At 43.7% G+C, this 22,122-nt stretch overlaps 1 protein-coding gene across 10 annotated transcripts in view; it reads right to left on the bottom strand.

Moving 5' to 3' along the window:
* Positions 1 to 36: 36 nt before the first annotated feature.
* LOC119015218 (aryl hydrocarbon receptor-like) overlaps positions 37 to 22,122 on the bottom strand; it is a 35,521-nt gene continuing 13,435 nt past the window's right edge. The window contains exons 5-16 of one of the 10 annotated variants that reach the window (XR_005073224.1): positions 21,447 to 21,573; positions 20,566 to 20,702; positions 18,285 to 18,484; positions 18,092 to 18,201; positions 16,545 to 16,686; positions 15,237 to 16,461; positions 7,648 to 7,780; positions 5,926 to 6,119; positions 4,885 to 5,019; positions 4,226 to 4,373; positions 898 to 992; positions 37 to 333 (exon numbers count right to left, since the gene is read on the bottom strand). Coding sequence is in view for 1 of the 10 variants with exons in the window: in XM_037091027.1 (XP_036946922.1) it covers positions 11,776 to 11,934; positions 15,237 to 16,461; positions 16,545 to 16,686; positions 18,092 to 18,201; positions 18,285 to 18,484; positions 20,566 to 20,702; positions 21,447 to 21,573 (2,100 nt within the window). In the remaining 9 variants the exon portion in view is untranslated. Of the gene's footprint in view, positions 334 to 897; positions 993 to 3,197; positions 3,356 to 4,225; positions 4,374 to 4,884; positions 5,020 to 5,925; positions 6,120 to 7,647; positions 11,935 to 15,236; positions 16,462 to 16,544; positions 16,687 to 18,091; positions 18,202 to 18,284; positions 18,485 to 20,565; positions 20,703 to 21,446; positions 21,574 to 22,122 lie in introns of those variants that run through there. The other 9 variants (XR_005073223.1, XR_005073218.1, XR_005073222.1 and 6 more) reach the window with 9 other exon arrangements.

Genomic DNA, 22,122 nt, shown 5'->3' with positions numbered 1-22,122 from the left:
GTTCAGGAAGTAGAAATCCTTTACATGAGTCCTCAGTATGTATAGGGTGTAGATTTACTGAGACTATCGTGGAGCAGCAGGATTACAGCGAGACACAAACACTGACAGTGAAGCTGAAAGCTGCTTCGGTTTCGATGAAGACGCTAATCGTTAATCCTGGTGGAGAGGATTACCTCCGTGTTCTGCTGCTGCTGGGACATTAAAGTCCCACTCTCACTTTCACCACTTCATCTGCTTTTAGTTACTTCTTCTTTTATATCCACACTCAGAACTTGTACTCAGTCACGGTGCCTTTAAAGTCGATCTAAGATCTCTGTAACGTGCGTTTACCTGCTGAAATGTTTGACAGAAAAGACTTTTATTTTGAAAAGGAACTTTAAAAACAGTGATTACTTGAGTTTTGTTATCAACACAATGTATTATTGTACAATTCAATATCTTTCATTATTAAATATATTTTCTAAATAACTTCATCCTTCCAAATAACGACTAACTGATGAATCTTACCAGCTCTAACTGATAGATATTCTTATTGATGGATCTTTAAGTAAAAATAAACAATAATAAAACCTAAAAACACACAAAAAGAAAGTAAATAATAAAAGCTGATGATTATATTTCTTCTTTTTTTTGATTGAAATATTGTGCAAAATTTTGCTTAATTGTACTTTAATTTTGAATTTTAGTTTTAGTTGTTTTTTTGTTTTTTTCTGCTATTTGGCTGAACTGTATTTGTTCTTCTATATTTTTTGCTTTGTTGTTTTTATAAATATTATTTTTATTATTATTTTAAACAGTTTTTTTATTGAACTTTTCTGTTTTTTTAAAATCTTTTTTTCTATATTTTCTCCTGTAATAAGTCCTGCTCAGTCAAGGATCAGCACCAGTTTGTCTCACCTGACTCCAGGCTGAGCAGGTGAGGGTGATGTGATGTCATCAGTCCGACCTGTGTGTGGTGTTCAGAGCGGCCAGCGGGGGGCGAGACAGCTCTGCTGGAAACAAAAAGAGGATCCACATCAGCAGCAGTAGTTTATATTTTTTACAATATAACTGTATTTTCTATGAATACTTTCAGTTTATACTTTTATTATAGCAGTAAAAGACGTAGTAAAGTTGGTGCTGGATCACAAACTGATCAATAAAGTCGATTTGGATGCTTCAACAGAACCTCGTCTGACAGGATCAGAGTGGACGTGAGGACTCTGTAGGTGTGTGTACACACTGGTACAGTACGTGTGAATGTGTGTGTGTGTGTGACGGGTGGAGGTGTTAATGAGTGTGACAGCGGCGGTGCAGCGTGGCGGCTCGTTCACGCCGCTCCTCAGATCCAACATGGCAGCTGTGACTGGGCGACAGGAAGAGCCTCGGAGAGGTCGCAGAGGTCAGGGGGACGAGGAGGAGCGGGTCGGCGCCAACAGATTGTCCCTGCCGCCGTCACGTCCTCAATCAGGTCCTCAGATCTGACAGGACGACGTGGAGGTGTTTGATTTCATGTTGGAGCTGTTTGTTCCTGTTTCCAGCTCCTCCAGGTCCAAGCCTCCGTTACAAACCAGCTCCAGACACGGTGATAAAGACTCCTGACTGAGTGTGAAGCAATTCTGTTGAATAAACATCAGCACTGCCGTCCCCATCATCATCATCATCACCATCATCATCATCATCATCACTGAGAGTGTCAGTGCTGCCACCCTGAGCGCCGCCATCTGTCCATCAACTGTACCACACGTACTACTACTACTACTACTGTACTTCTGGGAGGAAAACAAGGAAACTGTTTTCAGATACTGTAATCCTGCAAATACTACTGCTGCTGCTGACACTGCTCCAGATACCAGTACTACAACACTGCAGCTCCCGCTAGTAAAACTACAGTACTACTACTACGATACTACAAGAGTGACTCCTGCAGCTCCTGTAATCAGCTGTACAGAAACACCACCTACAGCAGCCTGACCTCCAACACTCTGATGGATGTAAAACCTGTCGTCTGTACGTGTAGTACTTCCTGCTTCACCTCTGACCTGTGTGTGTGTGTGTGTGTGTGTGTGTGTGTGTGTGTGTGTGTGTGTGTGTGTGTGTGTGTGTGTTTCCAGTCGGAGCCAGTCGATAAAGAAAAAACACCTCCAGGGAAACTGGGAAGAGAGAGTGTGTGTGTGTGTGTGTGTGTGTGAGACTGAGCTTGAAAACACACACACACACACACACACACACACACACACACACACACACACACACACACACACACACACAGTGGTCTCCAGTGGTCTCTGGTTGTCAGTGTGGATCCATCAGACCAACAGGAGGGAGGCCGTGACCTCCAAACCAGCATCAGTCCTCTTCTTCTTCTTCTTTCTTTCTCTTCCTGTTTCCTCGTTACACTTCTCTTCCCACATTTCTATTTCCTGTTTTCATCTTTCCCTCTTGTACTTCTTTGTCTCCTCCATCTTTGTTCTCAACATTAACTCTCAGTATTTTTCATCCTCCGGATTTTTCTTTCCTGTCACAACTTTCTTCTTTGCCTTTTGTTATTATAAAGTTCTTTTCCTCTCTCCTCCTCATCTGTCCCTTGTTCTTCATCCTCTTTTTCCATATTTCTGATCTTTTCTCCTCCTTTCTAATTACTGTTGTTTATTTTCTCTTCGTCCTTTGTCTCTTCGTTGATGCTTCCTCTACATTTTACACATTTCCGTCTCCTCCTCGTCCTCCTCGTCTCCTTGAACCCTCCTCTTTTAACAGTTTGTTCGGTATCTAGGTCGAGGTGGTTTCTGCTCTTTAGTCTGGATGACACACACACACACACACACACACACACACACACACACACACTTGTGTAGAGTATTTTTGGCAGCTCAGTGTGTGATCGCCCCTTGAGATGTCAGAGCTTTTAGGTCAGGCGGATCTGTGAGCTTCAGCAGCTTCCTGGAAAAACTGAAAAAGAAAAAAAAAGGCAGCAACGAGACGCCGAAAATACTCTGAATTATTCAACATCATCATATCAAAGTCGACACAACAAACAAGGAGAGCCTGAAGAACTCAACACAAACTGCATTAAAGGATCATGTTTCATCTCAGAGTTCACCTGTTGGGCCTGTGAACAGTTTGTTAGCTGCTGCCAAAGAAAAAACAAGCAGAAAACTACATAAGCTGCATCTTTTCCAAGTTTAGGGCTTTAAAAACTGATATAAACTATATATTACTGGATCTGAAATCTCATTGGCTGCATGATGCATCGATCATCAGGAGGCTAGCGTGTGATTGGCTCAGGCGAGAGGAGGAAGAAGAGAGGGAGGGCTGCTTGTCTACATGATCACTCGTTGGCTGCTGCAGGCTCTGGGGCGGGCGTAGACGCTCATATCTGCTCAATATACGACAGAACGGTGACATCTTTCCATTAAAGACACATTTCTGAGGATCAGTTGGTTTTCTGCACATTCTTTAAATATATTAGAAATGATTTTAACAGGATTTTGTTGCCGCGGAGTCGTTTAAGACATACGCACCATAAAATAAACAGTTAACATTGCTGTAGAATTTGATTAGTAACAAGTTCACTGAATCTTTTGTAAAATATCTAAACTTAAAGCCACAGATGTGTTCAAAGTTTCCCTCAGTGGGGAGCAGTTGTGTGTCTTCAGCTTCTGGCATCAATATTTGACGACCTCTCCACCCGCCTCATCTGCTGGGGTCGACAAAACCAACGCGCTGATGCAACATGTTTTGGCATATTGACATGAAGGACGGGGGGGAACGGCAGCCATGTCACCGACACACACGCACAACAGTAGGTGGAGCGTGTGTGCGTGTTTGGGTGGGGGGGGTTAAAGGTTGGAGGTCAAACTGTGTGGGTGAAGGTGCTCAGTGAAGCTTCACACGGAGAGAAAATCAGAAACGTTTCGCTGTCAAACAAAATCACAACAGAAAGTAAACGGAGCTCCTTCAGTCGGCAGCTGCTGGTTGTTAACAGTTTTATAATAATAAACACAAATGTTCCTGCGTTTGCTCACAGTCTTACATTTTATCTCATGACGGACTCTGTGATAATCAATCAAACTGCACCACACCCATCAGATGAGCCGGGTCACATTCAGGCTCAATGATTCCCTAAAAAGCTTGTTTAGTAATTACAGGTGGTCGGAGTCAATGTGTACTAAATGTGTATTAAAAGGTCATAAAGACTGTGTGTGTGTGTGTGTGTGTGTGTGTGTGTGTGTGTGTGTGTGTGTACCTGCAGGAAGCCGTCTGTGAATGTCCTGACCTTTACTTTAGTGTTGGTGTTCAGCCTGCAGACCTCAGCGTGACGCTCGGGTCAAACCACCACAGTGTTTGTGTGTGGATCAGGTTTGATTGACAGGCCGAGCGTCCAGTGTCCTGCCCTGTAATGTAAACCAGGTAACTGGGGATCTATTCAAAACCATTTACAGGCAAATGATCTTTTCTTTAATATCATTAATGGTCAAGAACAGACATATATGGGGTTTTATAAATCTATATAAATGTGTGTGAATGTGTCTTTAGTCAAAGCTGTGTGTGTTTGAGCAGCCTGCAGGGAGTCGAAGCTCAGATGTGGGTTACAGGCGGTGGAGGTGGAGGTGGAGGTTGTCTCCTCCCTGAAAGCCTCCCTGCCTGTTAACACCAACCATTAGCTCTGTCTAAACCTTTATGACAGCTTACACTCGCTGCCCAGACGTCTCTGTGTCACTCAGCAGTCATAAATTAACCGAGACTGATCAACATTTTTATTTCCAATCATGAATCAAAGTCTGTTTTCTCTGTTTTGACTTTTTCATTCATGTGTTATTGTCTGTAAAACAGTTACTGTAAAACCCTGAAGTCCATGTTCACTATGTATCTGTTTTTTCTGTCACTGAAGACAGTGTGTTTTACCTTCATGCGGGAAGCTGAGAACAGGAAGTATCTGTTTGTTGGGCTGGAGGTAATGAACGCTGACAGCCCGACGGGTGGAGACTGGGTGGTGCTGGGAGGCAGAGAGGGGGATCAGTGTTTCCTGCTGCAGCTCTGCTTATGGACGAAAACAGGGAAAAATAAATAAAGCGACAGAAAAATCAATCTGTGAGGAATCGATCAGAGCGTCTGAGGTAACATTTGTGGCGAAGAAAAACAAGACGAGGACGGTTCATTAAAACACCAGAACAGCGGCTGGAACATCAGATTTATTACATCAAGTGAAAGTGAAAAAAAAAAGATTTACAAATTCAGATCTGAGCTGTTTCAACACATCGTTAAAGACAGACAGTTTTGAATGTGGTCTGAAAGCAGGTCAGGAGCTCTGCACTCGCTCACACTGTCCATATTTTCCATCAGTGAAAAGACCTGAGTGGTTCGAGGTGGTCATTAAATATTTTATACCTTTTCTATGCAGCAGCGACACACAGCTGCAGAGACTCCTGATCGAGGTGTTTAATATCAGACAGCCGATATACTGAACGTTTCTGTGCACAAGGTGGCTCTAAATTCACATAAAGAGTATAAACATGATTAAAAAAGAGAGAAGACTTCTAAACTCAAACTGAGGGAGAGAAAAGGATTGTGATCGTATTTAAAATAACAGCAAAAAATGAAGTACCCCTAAAAACATTGACTGGATTTAACGTATTCTTAAGTATTATGGATGGTTGTTACGTCCTCGTTTTGTTAGGACAGGAATGAGCAGAAGATTTGTAGCTTATGTGTGAGTTTTCTTTCAGGTGATCAGTATAACAAACATTCACCAGAGCGAATCCAGGAAACTGTGTCCTGTAGTTTCCCAGTAAACAAACTGACCTATTCGGCTGCTGCAGTGCCGCTTGGTGACAAAACCAGGTGACATTAGTCGCCTTTATATCTGGAGAGTAACGATGCTTTTTCCTTGTAGATTTACCACTTTCATGCACTCTTTCATTTCAATGTTTCTTTGTTTTAACCTACAATGGCCTCGATGGGAACACTGACTCGTCTTCCTTGTGGTTTCCAGGAGCAGCTTGTAGTGAATTATCTTGATGACCAGCACGACAACAGCACATTTCCTCTCCCTCCCTGAGGTCTGAGCCTCTCCCAGCGTGCCTCGGCTGGCGGCTGGCGGCCTGCGGCGGCGTGCTGTGTGACGCAGCGGCCCGAGGAAGCTAAAGTGGGACACACAACATCTTGCTTGGATGATTGATCATGTCACAAGCGGTCAAACTTAACCGGCTGAAAACTGCAGGAGAAGAAAAACTCTCATAAATGATTCGGGCCGAATCATTAAAGATGTAGAGTCAGCAGCAGACAGCGTTCTGCACTCGGGGAAGAGGAAGCGTCATGTGCAGCTTCCTGGCTGCTAAAATTTGTTGTTCAAAACACCTTCACAGTTTTATTTTTAAAATAGTCTTCTGATGGAGGATCTGAGCCGGAGCTGAAGGTGAAATCACTTCAGATGTTGAAGAACTGGAGCTTAAAGCTTCAGCACAAAGTAAACACGATGGATCCTCTTCGACCTCTTTTCTCTCGGCCCACAGAGGTGAGGCACGTTTGATTTTCAACACTGTGACTCCCTCCTGACGGGAGGTGACTCCTGGTTTTGTTGCACTGTTCCCAGATTATAAAGTGTATAAAACTCAGAGGTTAAGAAGCATTTTATTTGAGATGTTTTATGTTTCGGCTTGCTGTCTGTGGGCGGATCACTTCTGGTATCAGTGTGTGTTTGTTTGCTTTTGCTCAGGCGTGATTTCACACATCTGCTGGTGCAAAAAGCGTAGAACTGAGGTGTGGAAATGGACCATAGTGGTGTCAGTGTGTGTGTGTGTGTGTGTGTGTGTGTGTGTGTGTGTGTGTGTGTGTGTGTTGTGGGACAGGTCAGCGACAGCAGCTAAAAGCATCCTCAGGTTTGTTGGTGGCGTGCGTCACTTCAGCTTGTAACGTCTCTGAGGTCCCATGATGCAACTCAGGGTGGATTTCACCTCGCTGGACACATCCAGTAATACTGCTTCATGTCTTTAAAATATAAATATATTATACACGTTCTTGTTATGTGATCCTAACTTTGGCGATTTACGATTTCATCTTTTTTTGTTCTCCAAACTCAACAACTCATTAAATTCAGTGATATTTTAAAGGGAGTCTGGTGGCATGTATTGGTTAATGTTTACTGTAATTATAAAATGCTGTCATCTTTCATAAACTGAATGTAAATATCATCTGATCACAAGTATACAGCTCAACACGTCTGGCAGTAAACAGGTTCATTACTAGAAAAAATAGATATATGATGTTTTTACACAAGAAAGAAAGAACTTGATGTGAAACATTTGCTGAATTCACAACAAGGCCCAAATAATTAAAAATCTATCAGAGACGGCGTTTCACAAAGTCTTTAAAGTTTCTCCTGACTTAACAACTCACTAAAACGAGAGATTTTTAAAGGGAGTCTGGTGACAATATAGATTACTGTTTGCAATTTGACATGTTTACCATCAATAAAATTTTGTCTCCTTTCATAAACAATTTAAAGCTGAATTTACAAGAAAGGCATTAAAGCTTTAGATTTCTCCCCTCATGCAATAACTCTTAAAATTAAGCAGTTTGTTAAGGGAGTCTGGTGATTTGTTTTTAAGCTTTTTATCAAACCTCTGATGTTTTACGTGTTTCTAAACAGAGTTCTTGGGAATTTCTTACCTAACCTTCCTGTGATGACTCAGCAGGAGGAACCTTTGTCTGTCTGGCTACTCTGTGCACTTCCTGAAAGGTGGATTGGGGAATGGGGAACAGGTGAGCGGGCCAGGTGAGGGCCTACAGGTGAGGGAGGTCTCTGAAAAGACAAGATGTATGAGGCGATTCAGTGTGATTGCACAAAATCCTTTATTTCCAGGATCCAAGAGCACATTTCAACACACGGCTCGAAGACAAACTGCATTTTTAAAAAGTTTTCTTTACGTACAGCTACGACCTTCAGTGATAAAAGTAGCAAAATAAAGTCTGTGCGCCTTAAAAAAACCAACAACGCCAAAACAGCTCACGGAGAGTTTGGTTCCAAAGTTTGACTCCAACTTGGCTGAAAACACAATGAAAACAATGAAACTGTCACTTTTAAATGTCATCTGGTGGACAAAGTGGATTTTAAGAGACTAAAAAAAAGGGAAAAGATTTTATATCTTTATGTAAAATGTTTTGAAATACGTCTTCAGATACTGACTGGCCCGACTTACCGTTATGGCACCGTTTAGTTTGGAGCTAAAGTGACAAACATGACATGAAGATAAAACACAACTCTTGGGAACAATATTCAACAACATGGAGTCATAAAATGCCTTTTTTTTCTACAAGACTACTTTCAGTGCTGGAGAAGAGGTGATTTTAAAGTAGTGCTTGCAACAACACCATTAAAAAACACAGTTATATACACACAACCTTTTTTTTTTGTTTGTTCTTAAAGCGCCTTGGAAAATGATTGTCATTTATAAATGTTTTCTTTCATACAGCATTTGATCTCAACTGGTTTAAATAATCTGTTTTATAAGAAAAGTTTACAAAAGAATTAGCAAAAACAAAAAACAAACAAATCTGTAAATGCATTTAATCGTCGTGATGCTAACGACCATCGACAGATCACCTCGGAGCACCTTTCAGTGGTGAAATAAAAGCTTCATGTTTTGAAAAAAACAAAACAAAAAACAAACGCCTTTCAACAGTTTTACACGAGACATTCAACGACGGAGGAACTGCAGACACACGTGTGTTCACATGTTTCTCATTTGGTTTCTGAGTCGGTGCTAAATGCTAAATGCTAAATGCTGTCCAGTCTGTCGTCCACCCTCCAGCTTCCTTTTCTGTCTGTCAGGTCTGTTAAATGTGAGTAATGCTGCGTTCACGTCGCATCAGTGTCACATTACTTTGTGTTTTTAAATCTGTAAAAGTTAAAGGTGGAAAACCTTCTTTCTCTGGGTAACGATCATTTATTGTAAGTGTAGGGGAACGTTTCCTGCTTCCACTTTAATTAATTTATACATCTATTATATAACGATCATAGGTGTTCAGTTATTGTTCATACAAAGTTCCTGCATATTAAGATTATTGTGACTAAAATCATCAGGGGTTTGCTAGTGGCTTCAAATCATTTCAAATCATTTCATTTTAACAGCCTTTAAAGTATAAAATGTGCTGTTCTGACCCAGATATCAGCGAATCTGCAATAAGCCATATCAGATGAGACTAATTTCATCAGGAACAATTTCAACAGATTCATTCTTGAAGTTGCTTTTCTCTCTGATGAGACACGGCGAGGCGACGCATTAGCTTTTGTTAGCCTTCGTTTCTGGTGTTAACTTCGACACTAAATTCAGATTATTCGATTTTAGACAGTCGAAACCCTTTAATAACTATTTCTAATGAGTAGCTGCAGCTGTTATTTACGTCAGACATGACATGAACGCAGCATCGTCTCTCTTTTCCCTCTGACACACACGTGAGAGTCCAGGTTATGATTCCATGTGGAAACCAGGTTTTGTTGTGTTGTCCAGAAGAAGTCTGCTGAGCAGTTTGTCTGACCGTGTAACATTCAAACAAAAACAACAAAGACACAAAACTGTCTGCTTGACAGCCGTAGAAAAGTCTCAGTGAAGTTCAGGAGCAGCGTGTTCGGTATCGTCTGTCACAGTGTCAAACCTGCAGGATTCACAGTGAGAAGAAGAAGTACGTCAGCTGAAGGACGAAACTATTCACGTTTGAGCCTCGTTGAGCCGGTTTGATTTTTAATCAACATTTTATATTCTCTGAATCGTTGAATCACTCCTGTGTGATGACAGGAAGCTAAACTGGAGAAACACTTCCATGCACTTCCTCCTCGGCCTTCAGCTGTGATCTATTATTTACAGTTGGGTCCTTGATGGATTACTGTGTGCATGTAAGTGCACTCAGTGCTTCGCGGTACATGACAAGACTGCAGGATAAAGAAGTCTGACGGGCCGAGCCGACGAGACAAGGCATTAACGGGAGAGTTTCACACTGTCTCCGGTCAGGAAACAAAAAATGCTTTTTTCGTTTGATTTCAGTGCCACTGGCGGACAAATCAAGAAGTCCAGAACATACATGTAAGTGCACAACATCATTGTAAACCTCAGATAGGCTAAAATGCAGCATTAGGATCAACAACGTGATGCCAGCGGCGATAAATAAAACCTCTTCCTGCTGTCTGACTGTTTACCTTCAGTTTGAATCTCATCTCAACAACAATAACCAGAAGAATGAAATGCTGTTTTGTTGACACGTAAAGCACCAGGACGAACGACATCTACCGACCCGACGGGCCTTCTACACATCTAGGTGACAAACGAACACTGAAGTTTAAATAATCTGTTAGTATAAACGTCTTCTAACTTTACGAACCGCTCACGTCAGGATGGACGAGCAGGTTACCAGCAGACGATGGCTTACAGACCAGTTTTCAAAGCAGAACGTCGCTTTTAAGGAAGAATCTTCAGTTCCCTCACACAGTTTTTGTCAATTTCAGCAAATATCAGTCAGTTTTTTGGCTGTTTGTCGATCGTCCCGTTCTTGACGAGCCGGAGCTTGATGTTGTTCTGTGGGCTTGGTGGTTCTGCTGCAGTTCTATTAAACCAGGACAGAGACGCCGGCTTTGATTTCCACATTTTGGACAAGCCAAAGTTTCAGTTATCACTCAATATTAGGTAATTTAATGTGTTTTTAATATTATTCTGCATAACCCCCCACTGCAAGTTTAAGCTGTTGATATTTCAATCTGCAAGATAACAACACCAGAGTCAAACTGTAGATTTACCAGTGTTACAAGTACAATTCTCAGGTACTTTACTTGAGTGTTTCCTTTTTGCTTTCTGTTTTATTCTTCCTCTCCACTACATTTACTGGATACATTTAGGTATAACTTACTTTGCACAGTCAGACATTTTGATTTTAATGACTATTAACTGTGATTTACTGATCAGATCGTGTTTTGGGAGAGGATGCTGTGGAGCAGAAGAAGAAAAAAAGATGCTGAATATCTGCCTGATAATCGATATAATCCCAGAATATGGAGGCTGTGCAGATCTTCTGAGGGAGGACTGATGAGAGGGGCTGATGTGTATGTTTGGCTGAAGTGGCTGAATTCATCAAGATTAAATAAAATGTGAAATCAGTGACAAAATGTACAATACTGTTGGGACCAATTTAAAAATGCTCCTTGTGAGGGGAACTCCGAAATGGAACTCTGCTCTGGAAATTAGGAAACAACCTGAAAACGTTCAGTCTGATTTGAGAAACGGTCTGCAGTGATGTGAAGGACGCTCTTATTTTGAAAAGTCGAGTGCTGAAACTCTGCTGTCTACCGTTTTACAACGAGACATCTTGATTATCTGAGCTGGAATCCATGTTGAGTTAAACATCTTGTAGTGACCCAGATGGGAGGGGACTAATTTCATTATCAGATAAAGAGATATTCCTCCTCTATTCTTCTTCTTCTTCATCATCATTTTCTTCTTCTTCTCTTCATTAACAGTGTATATACACATCGGACAGTGATGAGTTTTGGCTCTGGAGCAAAAATCCAATCTCCAGTGAGTCTGAAAACTAAAAACACCCGCTGACAATAAATGTATCCGAACAGGGAGATGAATCTGTCAGTGAGTGGAAACATCACAACACGCAGTGTGACACAAAAAAAACTTAATTCCTTCGTCTCCGCTCGTCTTTCGTTGTCGATCCTCGTCATGAAGATTATTAAAAAATGGATGTGTTCATATTTTTCCTTGTTCCATCTGCACCTTGTCTTCTCTAATAGCCGTCACCCTTTCAGAGGAAGAATCCAGATTTCGGGGGGTCCTGCAGGGCGGAGAGTCCGTCTGGACAGGAAACGGGGATGTCGCCTGTCGCCACGCCGTTCCCGTTGGGCATCAGACACGTCCTGATGTAGGCGGCGTTGGCGGCACTGAGGAGGCAGCCGTTCTCCAGCTGCAACACAGAAACAAAGTGGTTCAGCTTGTGAAAAGTCTCCCTCTGAGTTTAGTATCAGGTTATTTGAGTCTTTACACTGAAGGTGCAAACAGAAACTCCTGACAGGAAGCAGGTCAGGTCGAGTCCTGAGAGCCGCCATGACACAATGAGGAAGAGGAGGAGTGATGGAGGGAAGGACTGTCACACAAGGAAGCAGCAGAGGAAGGAGAATCCTTCAGTGTGAATCTGTTATGGTCACTTACATCAGCGTCACTTTAATCCCCTTCAGTGGGTCTAAACAGATTAACTGGCTGGTCAGCTAGTTAGTGCTGAAGACGCTCCAGGACAGAAGAAGAACAGTTTCTTCTTCTTCTCTCTTTTATTTCAGCTCTTTCACTGATGCTGCTGCCTCAACAATCATTAGTGATATATGAAATATGTTGGATTGTTTATCTTTAGAAACTGAAACCAGATTAAGACATCGGATGAACAGCGATTAATTGATAAATGATGAATTATTGCCACATAACTAACTCAATAAAACTGATTTGAATTGTTTCTTTTTTTCATGTTTTAACAAAAAATCTAATAAATGTGAAACTGAGAGTCTGTGTCTGTTCTCACATGTCGGTTGTGTCAGAAGGTCTGTGGTTGAAGTGTGTTTTGGATTAGCGTAGCATGCTATTAGCCCTCTCTGATAGCATGAGTCACACAGAGAGTCTGTGAGTAACTAGTCATGTTTATAGAATCAGTGTCAGTGTTTTCTTATTTAATTACAGTCACTGGAGCTTTAAATCAATCATGTTTCTTTTTTTCTTACTTGGTTCATTTTATATACCTGGTTTGATCTTTTCTACTGGAGCAAACTCAGATCTATCAAACACTTCTGTCTGATCTATTAATGTCTTTTTATCTGTTCAGTATACTTCATTTTTGGAATAACACATTTCTAGCTTTCCTGCTCTGATTCTTGGGTTATATGATGACAGATATCTGGCCACGCGGGATGGAACGATACAAGATTGTATCCCAAATTAAGATAAAAACACTAAGTTAATCGCACTGAGCTTTCAATTGAGTTTGATGTTGATGTCGCAGGATATGTCGTCCCATTCCTTCTCAAGAGTAGATGATAAACACATCTTATGATTGTGTGTTCATTATGAGAATTTTCATCATCCCGAGTCTTTTTCTGGCTTTCCAGGACACGTACTCACATCCCGACAGTGAATCAAACTCCAGTGGAGCGCTGCTGCCTCTCTGCGAGCTGAGAATAGCCTCGCCTGCCTCCCCCTCCGTGCTGCGTTCACAGCATTAGGTAATGATGACAGTCAAATTGTAGGTCAGCAGCGCTCATGCTTGACTGCTCAGCCTGCCAGTATTTTTCTTTCAGCGACAGTCACTGACCCTGAAGAATAACAGTGGAGGCTGAACGGGGCGGGGATGAATGGATGCCTGCCGGGGTCGGCCCATCTCTGAGGCCGACCGTGTCCCATCCCGACCTTATTCTATTCATTAGTGTATTCTTTCTCACTATACGGCCTCTTTGCTTTTCTATCATCCCTTCCTCGTACTTCATTATATCTCCTTTGTTATTCTGCGAGTTTGTTTTTCGCTCTGAACACCAGCGCTGCTCCTCATGCTTGGAAAAACAGACCGCAGCGGAACAATAACACTGAAAAATAGATGGAGGACAGTCCGGAGCTGATGAGAAGCAGAAAACAGACGGTCCGTTTGATTATTACCAGACAGATCATCATCTAGACCTTAACGGCTATAAAACATCATGAATATGTTTGGATGATGATGATCTGTAGTTTCCAGGCAACACCAACCTTTAACATTTAGTTTTTAATCATTAATTTGTCTTTAACATAACCTTTACTTTGCTAAGACAAACAGGGTAATTGTCCTCTCCAACAACAGAGACGTGTTCTACTGGAGCAGAAAAGTAAACCAGAGTCGCTCCTCAGACATTCCTGGTTTACATCATGCTTCATTAATTGCAGAGGCCTCATTACCTCGTTATGTTTTATGATGGGAATTTCTCCAGACCTCCAGCTATGACTCTGATTTCTTTTAGGATGACATTCCCCAGCCCTCGCTGCTCTGTCATTACTGGAAATACAGTCATTTTTGTTGGACATTCAAGGATTCCAGCGTCTCCTGAACATTTACGGTCTCATTAACCAACTCAAAAAATGGATTTGGGATCTGACTTCCATCAAGAGACCAACAGTTCAGACAATGTCTGAAAAAAAGTTCTGTTTCATTCAGTTCTTCATCTTTGTTTTTCTGTAGATTATTTTCATGATTAATTATCCAACTAATTAACCAACCAACCAACTGGGTGGAGGTAAAGAGGAGGGTATTGTCAGTAGTTTTTAAGTTAAAGTGAAGGTTGTTGCTGCTCAGTGTAGAAGGACACACAGTGTAATTGGCCTAAATGCGCCACACTGTCAAACATCAGCTCAGATAAACCGACTCCTCCTCGTAGAGACTCTCCTGCAGTCGATCCTCGCCGACTCTCTCCTCAGACCGTGCTGCCCTGACCCATCTCCCCCTTGTCTTATTTACATGGCATGTCTGGTCGCATCATCACAGTTTACACTGAGCTCCATGCCAGCCCGCGGCCTCTGTGTGCTGACTCGGAAAAAAATCCATTTCCATGACAGTGAAAGAGAACAGCGCAGGGTTGAAGGGTTGTGGATCCTGCAGCTCTCGGTGTGTTGACGTTCGCTGATATTTCAGGGTCACACACACTTGAGGCCTCGGCGGCGAGCTCGAATCAAGAGTCCTTCTCGCAGACCAAACAGTCCTGAGGAGGGCTGGCAGCTTCAGTCGTTTGGAGAAGGAAACGAGGAAGACAGAAGAGGTCTGACAGGAGACAGACGCTCTCAGTGGGAAAACATTACTCACCTTCACCAGCCCTGATGTCACTGGACTGATATAAATAAGACTTTACCCTCAAAGCTGTGTGTTTAATGAAGACCCTGAAAAGATATTTTACTACTAAGTGAATCAAACTCTCAGATCAGATCTGATTAAAACACGCCCGTAAAGGCCTGATGAAGCAGATTAGCCGACTTCAACTTTCTAAAAAAACCTTCCAGTTCACAGTAAAAAGAGGGTGTTTGATCTTCAGTTCAACTACTTTCTGAACTTCCGCTCTATCTGGTGGCGTTTTTACAGCTAGATATGATTTGTAGTACTTTAAAATGTATACAAGTGGAGTTTTAGTGAGTTAGTTAGTTGATGATGAAATAGTGGAAACAGAAGAAAACTATAAAAACACAAGAACTGTTTCCTGAGTGTCTTACCTTGCTGTGGGCGGAGTCCTGTGTGGCGGTGTTGAACATGCTGTAGGCCTCTAACGACGGCAGGCTGTGCTGTGGTGGTGACAGACTCAGCAACTGCTCCAACTCCAGTGTGGAGCTCTGAGCGGGAAAACAAGATGGAGGAACCTGAGTCTGCGGCTGGTAGGGCCGCGTCGTGGAGACTAAACTCTGGTACTGACAAATGTCTGGAGTCTCTCCGTTCAGCACCGAGCCACCGGCATGTGGCGTGCTGTAACCTGTGTGGTTGACCTCCGTGTTGGGTGGGAAGGCGGTGTGTCCGTTCGGGATGTACGAACCGTTTGTTGCTTGGAAGTCTGGCAGCTGATTCTGGGACTGCAGGTGGAGCGAGTGCGGCTCCTGCTGAAGCTGCCACTGCTGACTCAGGTGTTTACCGTTCAGCGGTGAGGATTTGAGGACAGTATGAGTGTGCTGACGGTTGTGGTGGTTCTCCGTCGTCACCACCCAGTGACCGTTGGGAATCCCGGATAATACCTTTGTGTCCACAGGTGCAGGCTGGGAAACGCCTGCACTCGTGTGTTGCTGCATCTGCTGGGACAGCTGGATGATGGGTGGAGCCAGAGGAGCAGCAGGCGGCTGCTGGGCGGCGCTTGTGTCGTCTTCCCCCTCGGTGCCGTTCTCCAGCGCGTCGTGGATGTAGGAGAGGATTTCGTTGTTGGTGAGGAGGTCGTTAAGTGTGGGGATGTGGTTGGGGTCCAGCTCCACCTGCATCATCCGCTCGTCCAGCAGCAGCAGCTCCAGGTCTTCAGCGTTCAGTCCCAGGTTCTCCAGAGCGTTAAAGAGCTCGCTGTTGGAGCAGGTTTCCTCTCCATCCAGCGACAGAGAGTCCAGAGTGGCCAGCAGTGGGTCAAAACTTGTTTTCGAGCAGCTGCCATAGCTGCTGTCACCCGGCTGCTCGCTGAAAAGGCTGCTGTGGTATGACATCTTGGGCTCGGGGTCCGGCTGGCAAACGTACACAGACTCGTCCTGGCTCATCAGCGCCCCCAGGAGGCCCTTCGGGTCCAGGTCTTCTGAGGAGTTCTTGTCCTGTTTGCTCTTCTTGGACTTGCTGCCTTTGGCTTTGCCCTGGAAGGAATCAGGGAAGCCGTGCAGAGGATAACCCGTCTGGTAAAGCATGGCCTCTCCGGTGGCGAAGGTGAACGGCAGATGCATGGATCGCTTCCTCAGGTGCTCCCCTCCTTCTTCATCCCTGTGAGAACACATCAGAGAAAACAAATTAGCAGATGAAATAGTTAAAACTCAAAAATCATGCTGGACTCATCGTGGACTTACACCAAAGGCCTCTGTGTGGCGATGATGTAGTCCGGTTTGCCGTTCTTGTAGACGAGCCTGGCGTTGGCCTGGACCCACTTCCAGCGGTTCTCCTTGGTGAGCAGCCTGAAGACGGTGAGGCCGCTCTCGCCCGTCTTGATCACTGGAATCACATCAGAGCAGAAGTTAGAGGCTCTGTGTCGCTGCTGTTTACGTCCTGAACGCCCCGCAGTGAGCACACACTCACGCTGCATTTGCTCAGCCGGGCGTGCTGCTGTGATGGAGGCTGCATGCTGATGTTCACTCCGGATACATGCACATGTTACAAGTCCTGTTTGCACACTCTGTTGTGACTGTCGGTGTGTGTGATCATGGTGCAGGTCGTGTTTCTGTGCTGTCGAGTTTCTGAACAAGATCTCAGGTGGAAAGTCTAAAATACCAGCAGCACCAGTAGTTGAGGAGCAGCTGATTAATACTGGCAGTTTGTGTTTGTCTTTTTATTCTGTTCTGCAGAAGAGTTAATCCTCCTTTTAATGTCTACTTTTTGCTTTGTAACTTAAAACTACTTTTACTATATAATCTGCTTTGTTTTGTCTGAGAATGGATGAATTTTCCAGAATTTTGGTCAAACTATTTTTCCTGTGAACTCAGACCGAACCACAGGAAGTTTAGTTTTTGTGTTTTAAAAGAAGAAGTTTTAGAAGAAGCGTTCTTGGATGTTTTAGACTTCATCTGATCTTTCCTGAGCAAGTTACGATTTAAATCATGTAAAATGATTTCACAGTCAGCCTGATGCTGACCTTTAGAAGGAACTGCAATATTTATGTCTGTGGACAAACTCTCATCCTCATCCTGAGACTGTAGCGTTCCTTTAAAGCCCGGCTCGTTTATCCTCACTGAGATCTGTGGCCGATCATCTCTACAGAATCTGCTCCGTGCCTGTTGTGATGATAATCAGTAGCAGTCTGTTGTGCTTGTGTGTTTGACAGCAGTATCTGTGTTGTTCTGTGTGAATCTCCCATCTGTGTGTGCATCAGAGCGTGCCCAACACGTACGGATCTCTGTTGTATGTTTCCAAATGCATATGCATGTATTTCTGCTCCGGTATGCATGAATACATGCATACAGTGTGTGTCTTTGTGTGTGTGAGCGAGTCTGGTCGCAGTGTGTTGAGGGCACCATGGTTACGACTAACCGGGTCATCCGGTACACAAGCTAAGTAGGACACTTGACTCTCGCTCTGAGATTTCCTCCACACACTGTGTTTGTTTGTTTGTTGCGTGTGTGACAAATGTATGTTGAGCCTAACACAAGTGACGGGTCAATAACATGAACTCTGGATGTATGCTGAGTCCACAGGGGTTAACAGCTGCAAACATCACATTTGTGTGATGCAAAAAAAGTCAATAAATCAGCTAAATCAATTCCTATCACCACTCTGTGAACTCTGTCTGCCCAAAACTGACTTTTCACTAATGTTGACATGTTTGTTTTGTTGTTTAAGAGCCCTCATTGTGTTGATTTGAATCATATTTCCACAATTTTCTAATGTATTGACTGTGACTTACTTCTGACGTGATTTTCGGCACAGTACAGCATGTCAGCAGCGTGAATGAACTGATAACCGGAGCCTCGAACTCTCAGCTCCGCCTCCGTGTAGCCCAGAACGATTTTACCCCTGAAAACATCACCGGAGTTAAAATGAATGAACTCTAACTTAAATGAAACTGGTAATTAGTGTGAGTTTCTGACAGCACATACTTTGCATCACAGGCCATGGGAGTGAAGTCGAGCTTGTGTTTGGTCCTGAAGATCATGTTCCTGGTCCTGATCTCCAGGATGGCGGGAGGCTGGAGGGGCGTGGCGATGGCGAACAGGGCGAGCTGAGGCGGGTTGATGCCCTCGCTGTCGCTCTTCATCTGACCGTGGAGGAACTTGAGTCGACCCTGGATGTTCAGCGCCTGAGAGGAGCAGAGCAAATATCAATACATGACAAAAAGATGAATTTGAATTTGTCTCCCTGAGAGCAGATGAGCGAGCGCTGCTTCTTTTCCTCCTGTCGAGCTGCATCAGTCTTATTTATCCTGCCGGGTAATGTAGAACGCAAAACCACTTCAGTGCACTGTAAACACACTGAGGACTTGTTTCTCTTTCTAGAAACCTTCCAGCGACGCTCCCTCAGGTCACATGACTCCTTGTTCACTGGTTAAAACATCATTTCAGTGACTGGGACGTCATGTTGTGGAGATTCTTTGTTTTTTACAGGCGAGAAGATGCTCATACTCTTTGGTGGACGTGTCCTTTATTGGTGAGCGCCTCCATTTCTTGAGATCTGACCTCACTAATCTGTTGTGTGTCTGATAGTCATAAAAACAACCTAAACAAAGGAGGTTTCCTTACAAACACAGACCTAACTTTCCATTTGTGAACTAACCGCTGACAGCAGCCATGAGGGAGGTTTCCACAACCTGAAAACACTTTCTCCCGTCTGCTGTCCTCGTCGCGCCCTCTCGTGTGAGGACCCCCACCTCCTCTGTTAGCTCTGGTTAATTGACCTTGGTGGGTTTAAGGGCCTGCAGTCGTGATGTCAGGAATCTAGCCCTGAATAGCAGGAGGGATTATTGAAAACAAAGCCATAGCGACCGGTAGACAGAAGCAGAGACCTGGCTTACTGCTCACGCAAACGCAGTGGGAGGGAGGACGGAGAGACGCAGGTTCGAAGCCCCTCGCGAGCCCTGCACTATATCACAACTCAGACCAATAATACTTTAGGATTCAGCAGCTGCACTTTAAGTGTCTGTAAGTGGAGCTTCACTGCCGATTGAGAGGAGATGAAAAACAAAATGGTTGCCTGAAGGAAGGAAGTCCATTTACTATATTTTAGGATCGTTTCAGTGATTACGGAAAACAGAACACAGAGAAAAGTATTAACTCCTCATTAACTCCCAAATATCAGTTTGATAAAAGAAGCTATTCTTCTAAAATGTTGCTGTTGCAGGCTCTAGGGTGGGCAGAGAAGCATCTCTGGGGTCTTTTTACACATAAAAGCATGAAAAATCCCCCTTGACTGTGGTTCTTTGTCACCATTTAATCACAGAATACTGTGTTTTTGACTAAATATGTTACTGAAATGGATCTAGTGGACATTTGGACACTTTATTGATGGTGAGCTGGCAAAACTTCTTAATGCTAGTTTGGTTGTTTAGTCGATCGTATGAAGAGAGTCTAAGCTCTCTAACAAAGCTTTTTTGCTTAATTGTGTTTGTATTGTTTGGTGAACTGTTGTAGACAAAAAGCCGTACAGAAGATGAATCTTTTTTATGTAAGAAAACTAAACATTCTGAGGTGCCGCCTTTGTTTAAAGTAAAAACCAAATATCGACCAGAATCCTGGAAAATTCAGCCCGTCTAATACAACACAAATGAAAAACTGACTTTAAATGAGCTGGCTGTAAATATCAAGTTCTCCTGGATCAGATGATGTATGAGACTCAGTTCTGACTGCGAGGATAAGGCTGGAAAAACAAGAACTACAGGAGAGTCAGGAGCCTGGTAACTGTTCTGGGTCTTTAAGAGTTAATAAGAAGCTGAAGCCAGATAACATTTCTCTCTTATCGCCTTGCTCATGGGAGACCCTGCCTCATTTTCCCAGCAGGTTTTATGGATTTGTTTTTCCTTCATCTGCAGCTAATTGTCTCAGTGGAAGGAGCAGCGGCCGGCGTGGAGCTACCAACCCTGACTAAGCAAGTTCCCCCTGTGCTCTCGTCTCCTCTGGGTGCTGGGAGGATTAAAGCCCTTTTCCCCACGACCCCGAGGTTCTCTTAAGGCGGATTACAGGAGTAAATGGTGGCTTCTGATCCCTGAGGGACTCTGAGGTGGCACGCCATACTGCTGTGGGCCTGAAAACACCAGCAGCCTCAAATATGGATCCATCTGATCACTTTTATCAACAATTCTGTCTCTAAATCTATTGTGGTTAAACGTGATCCGGGTGCTTGTAAACGTTTAAATAAAGTTGTGTCGAGTTGAATCGTCCGTGTTACCAGGAAGCCGGAGGAGTTGTCCAACAAACAGCGGAAGCGGCAGACGAAGCCTCTCTCCAGGAAGGAGGAGTTCTCAGGCGGGAGCTGGTCGGGGTTGTAGCTCACCAGGCAGGAAGACGTCGACACCGACTCTCCGTCTGAGGACGTTAAATATCATATTATTCTTATTTTATTTAGATTTAAATAAAAAGTGATGAGCTAGATGTTTGTGTGTGGCAGTGACCTTGATCTGTTGTCTGTGTGTGTTTGTACACTTGGTGTGTGTCTTGTTAACTGCTGACCCTCATCTAATGCAAAATGACAAGTGTTTGTTTGTACAGTAGGAGAGTGTGTGTGTGTGTGTGTGTGTGTGTGTGTGTGTGTGTGTGTGTGTGTGTGCTCTAACATTTAGACCACCTCTCAGGAGGCTCCAGTTAAAGGTCACCTCTTCTTGCCTCCTCTCTGACCTCAGTTTAGATTCACAAGGGCATAAAAACAACAACCGTCCACAATGATTCTCATCTCAAGAGTCTGTTGATCATCACAGTGTATCTATTGATTGGATTCATACATTAATAACACAGTAATGTTAAGTTTTACACTGGTGAGTTATAGACTGTTTTTTGTTCAGCCACACCCGTTGTTCTAGTAATTTCTGGTTGTCGGCCATGTTGTTTGATTTCTTGGTCTTGCCTTTTGCTAAAAATGGAAGCAAAGTTTTGATTTAAAACCTGAAGACATCTGGATTTTGTCCTCAGTGAGAATGAATCAGCATTCATTATCGGCTGTGAGCGAGCTTTATGTATTTCCTTTATGTTGCAGTGATGTACAACATGGAGCCAGCCTGGTAACGTCTGGCACGATATCTAAAAATAGAGCTGAACTGTCTTCAGTTGACAGACCTGTTGAAGGATCCGAGGGGGGTCCGAGGCCGGCAGGAGGGTTGAGAGCCCAGTGCAGGTTCCTCCTGAACTCCTGCTGGTCTTCAGTGTGGATCAGCTCGAACACACTCTGGTGCATCACGTCCGTCTGGAGGAAAAAACAAGTAAGACGAATTAAGAAGTGAGACATTCGAGCTGAATACGAAGGTGGATGTTCTGTCGAAGCTGTCAGGGGGTGCGTTTGATTCCGTTTGCCTTGAAGTGGAGCCAAAAGAAATCAAGTGTCGCTGAACATTTGATTCAAGTAGCTGAACTTGAGCCAAAGTCCTGCTGCGACCCTGATATCTGTGGTCCAGACCCAGCATGACCTGGCTGAGGACCAGAGAGGAACCCCCCTCCCTCCTCGTGTGGGCGGGGTCGAACTCGGGGCAGCAACGAAGAATTTTGACAAGCAGAAGTGTTTCGTGAAATACTTTCAATCAGCAAACGAGAGGCGAGTTTGGATTTATGCAGCCTGGATATTAACTCTTGAGGCAACGGTTGTGCTAAGCTAGTGGAGGCTAGGCTAAGCTGTGAGCTTACTTTAGCTTAGCACAAGACAATTAATCAATCAAACAGCTGTAAGGTGGACATTCTGACTGACAAACTATCAACGTTGCTCAGATTCCCTGAATTTTCCTGAGGTTTGTGGGAGACT

The sequence above is a fragment of the Acanthopagrus latus genome, chromosome 24 (genome assembly GCF_904848185.1).
Source record: "Acanthopagrus latus isolate v.2019 chromosome 24, fAcaLat1.1, whole genome shotgun sequence".
Lineage (NCBI taxonomy): Eukaryota > Metazoa > Chordata > Actinopteri > Spariformes > Sparidae > Acanthopagrus > Acanthopagrus latus.
The sequence above is the reverse complement of the archived record's forward strand: the minus strand, read 5'-3'. Positions and strand labels throughout refer to the sequence as shown.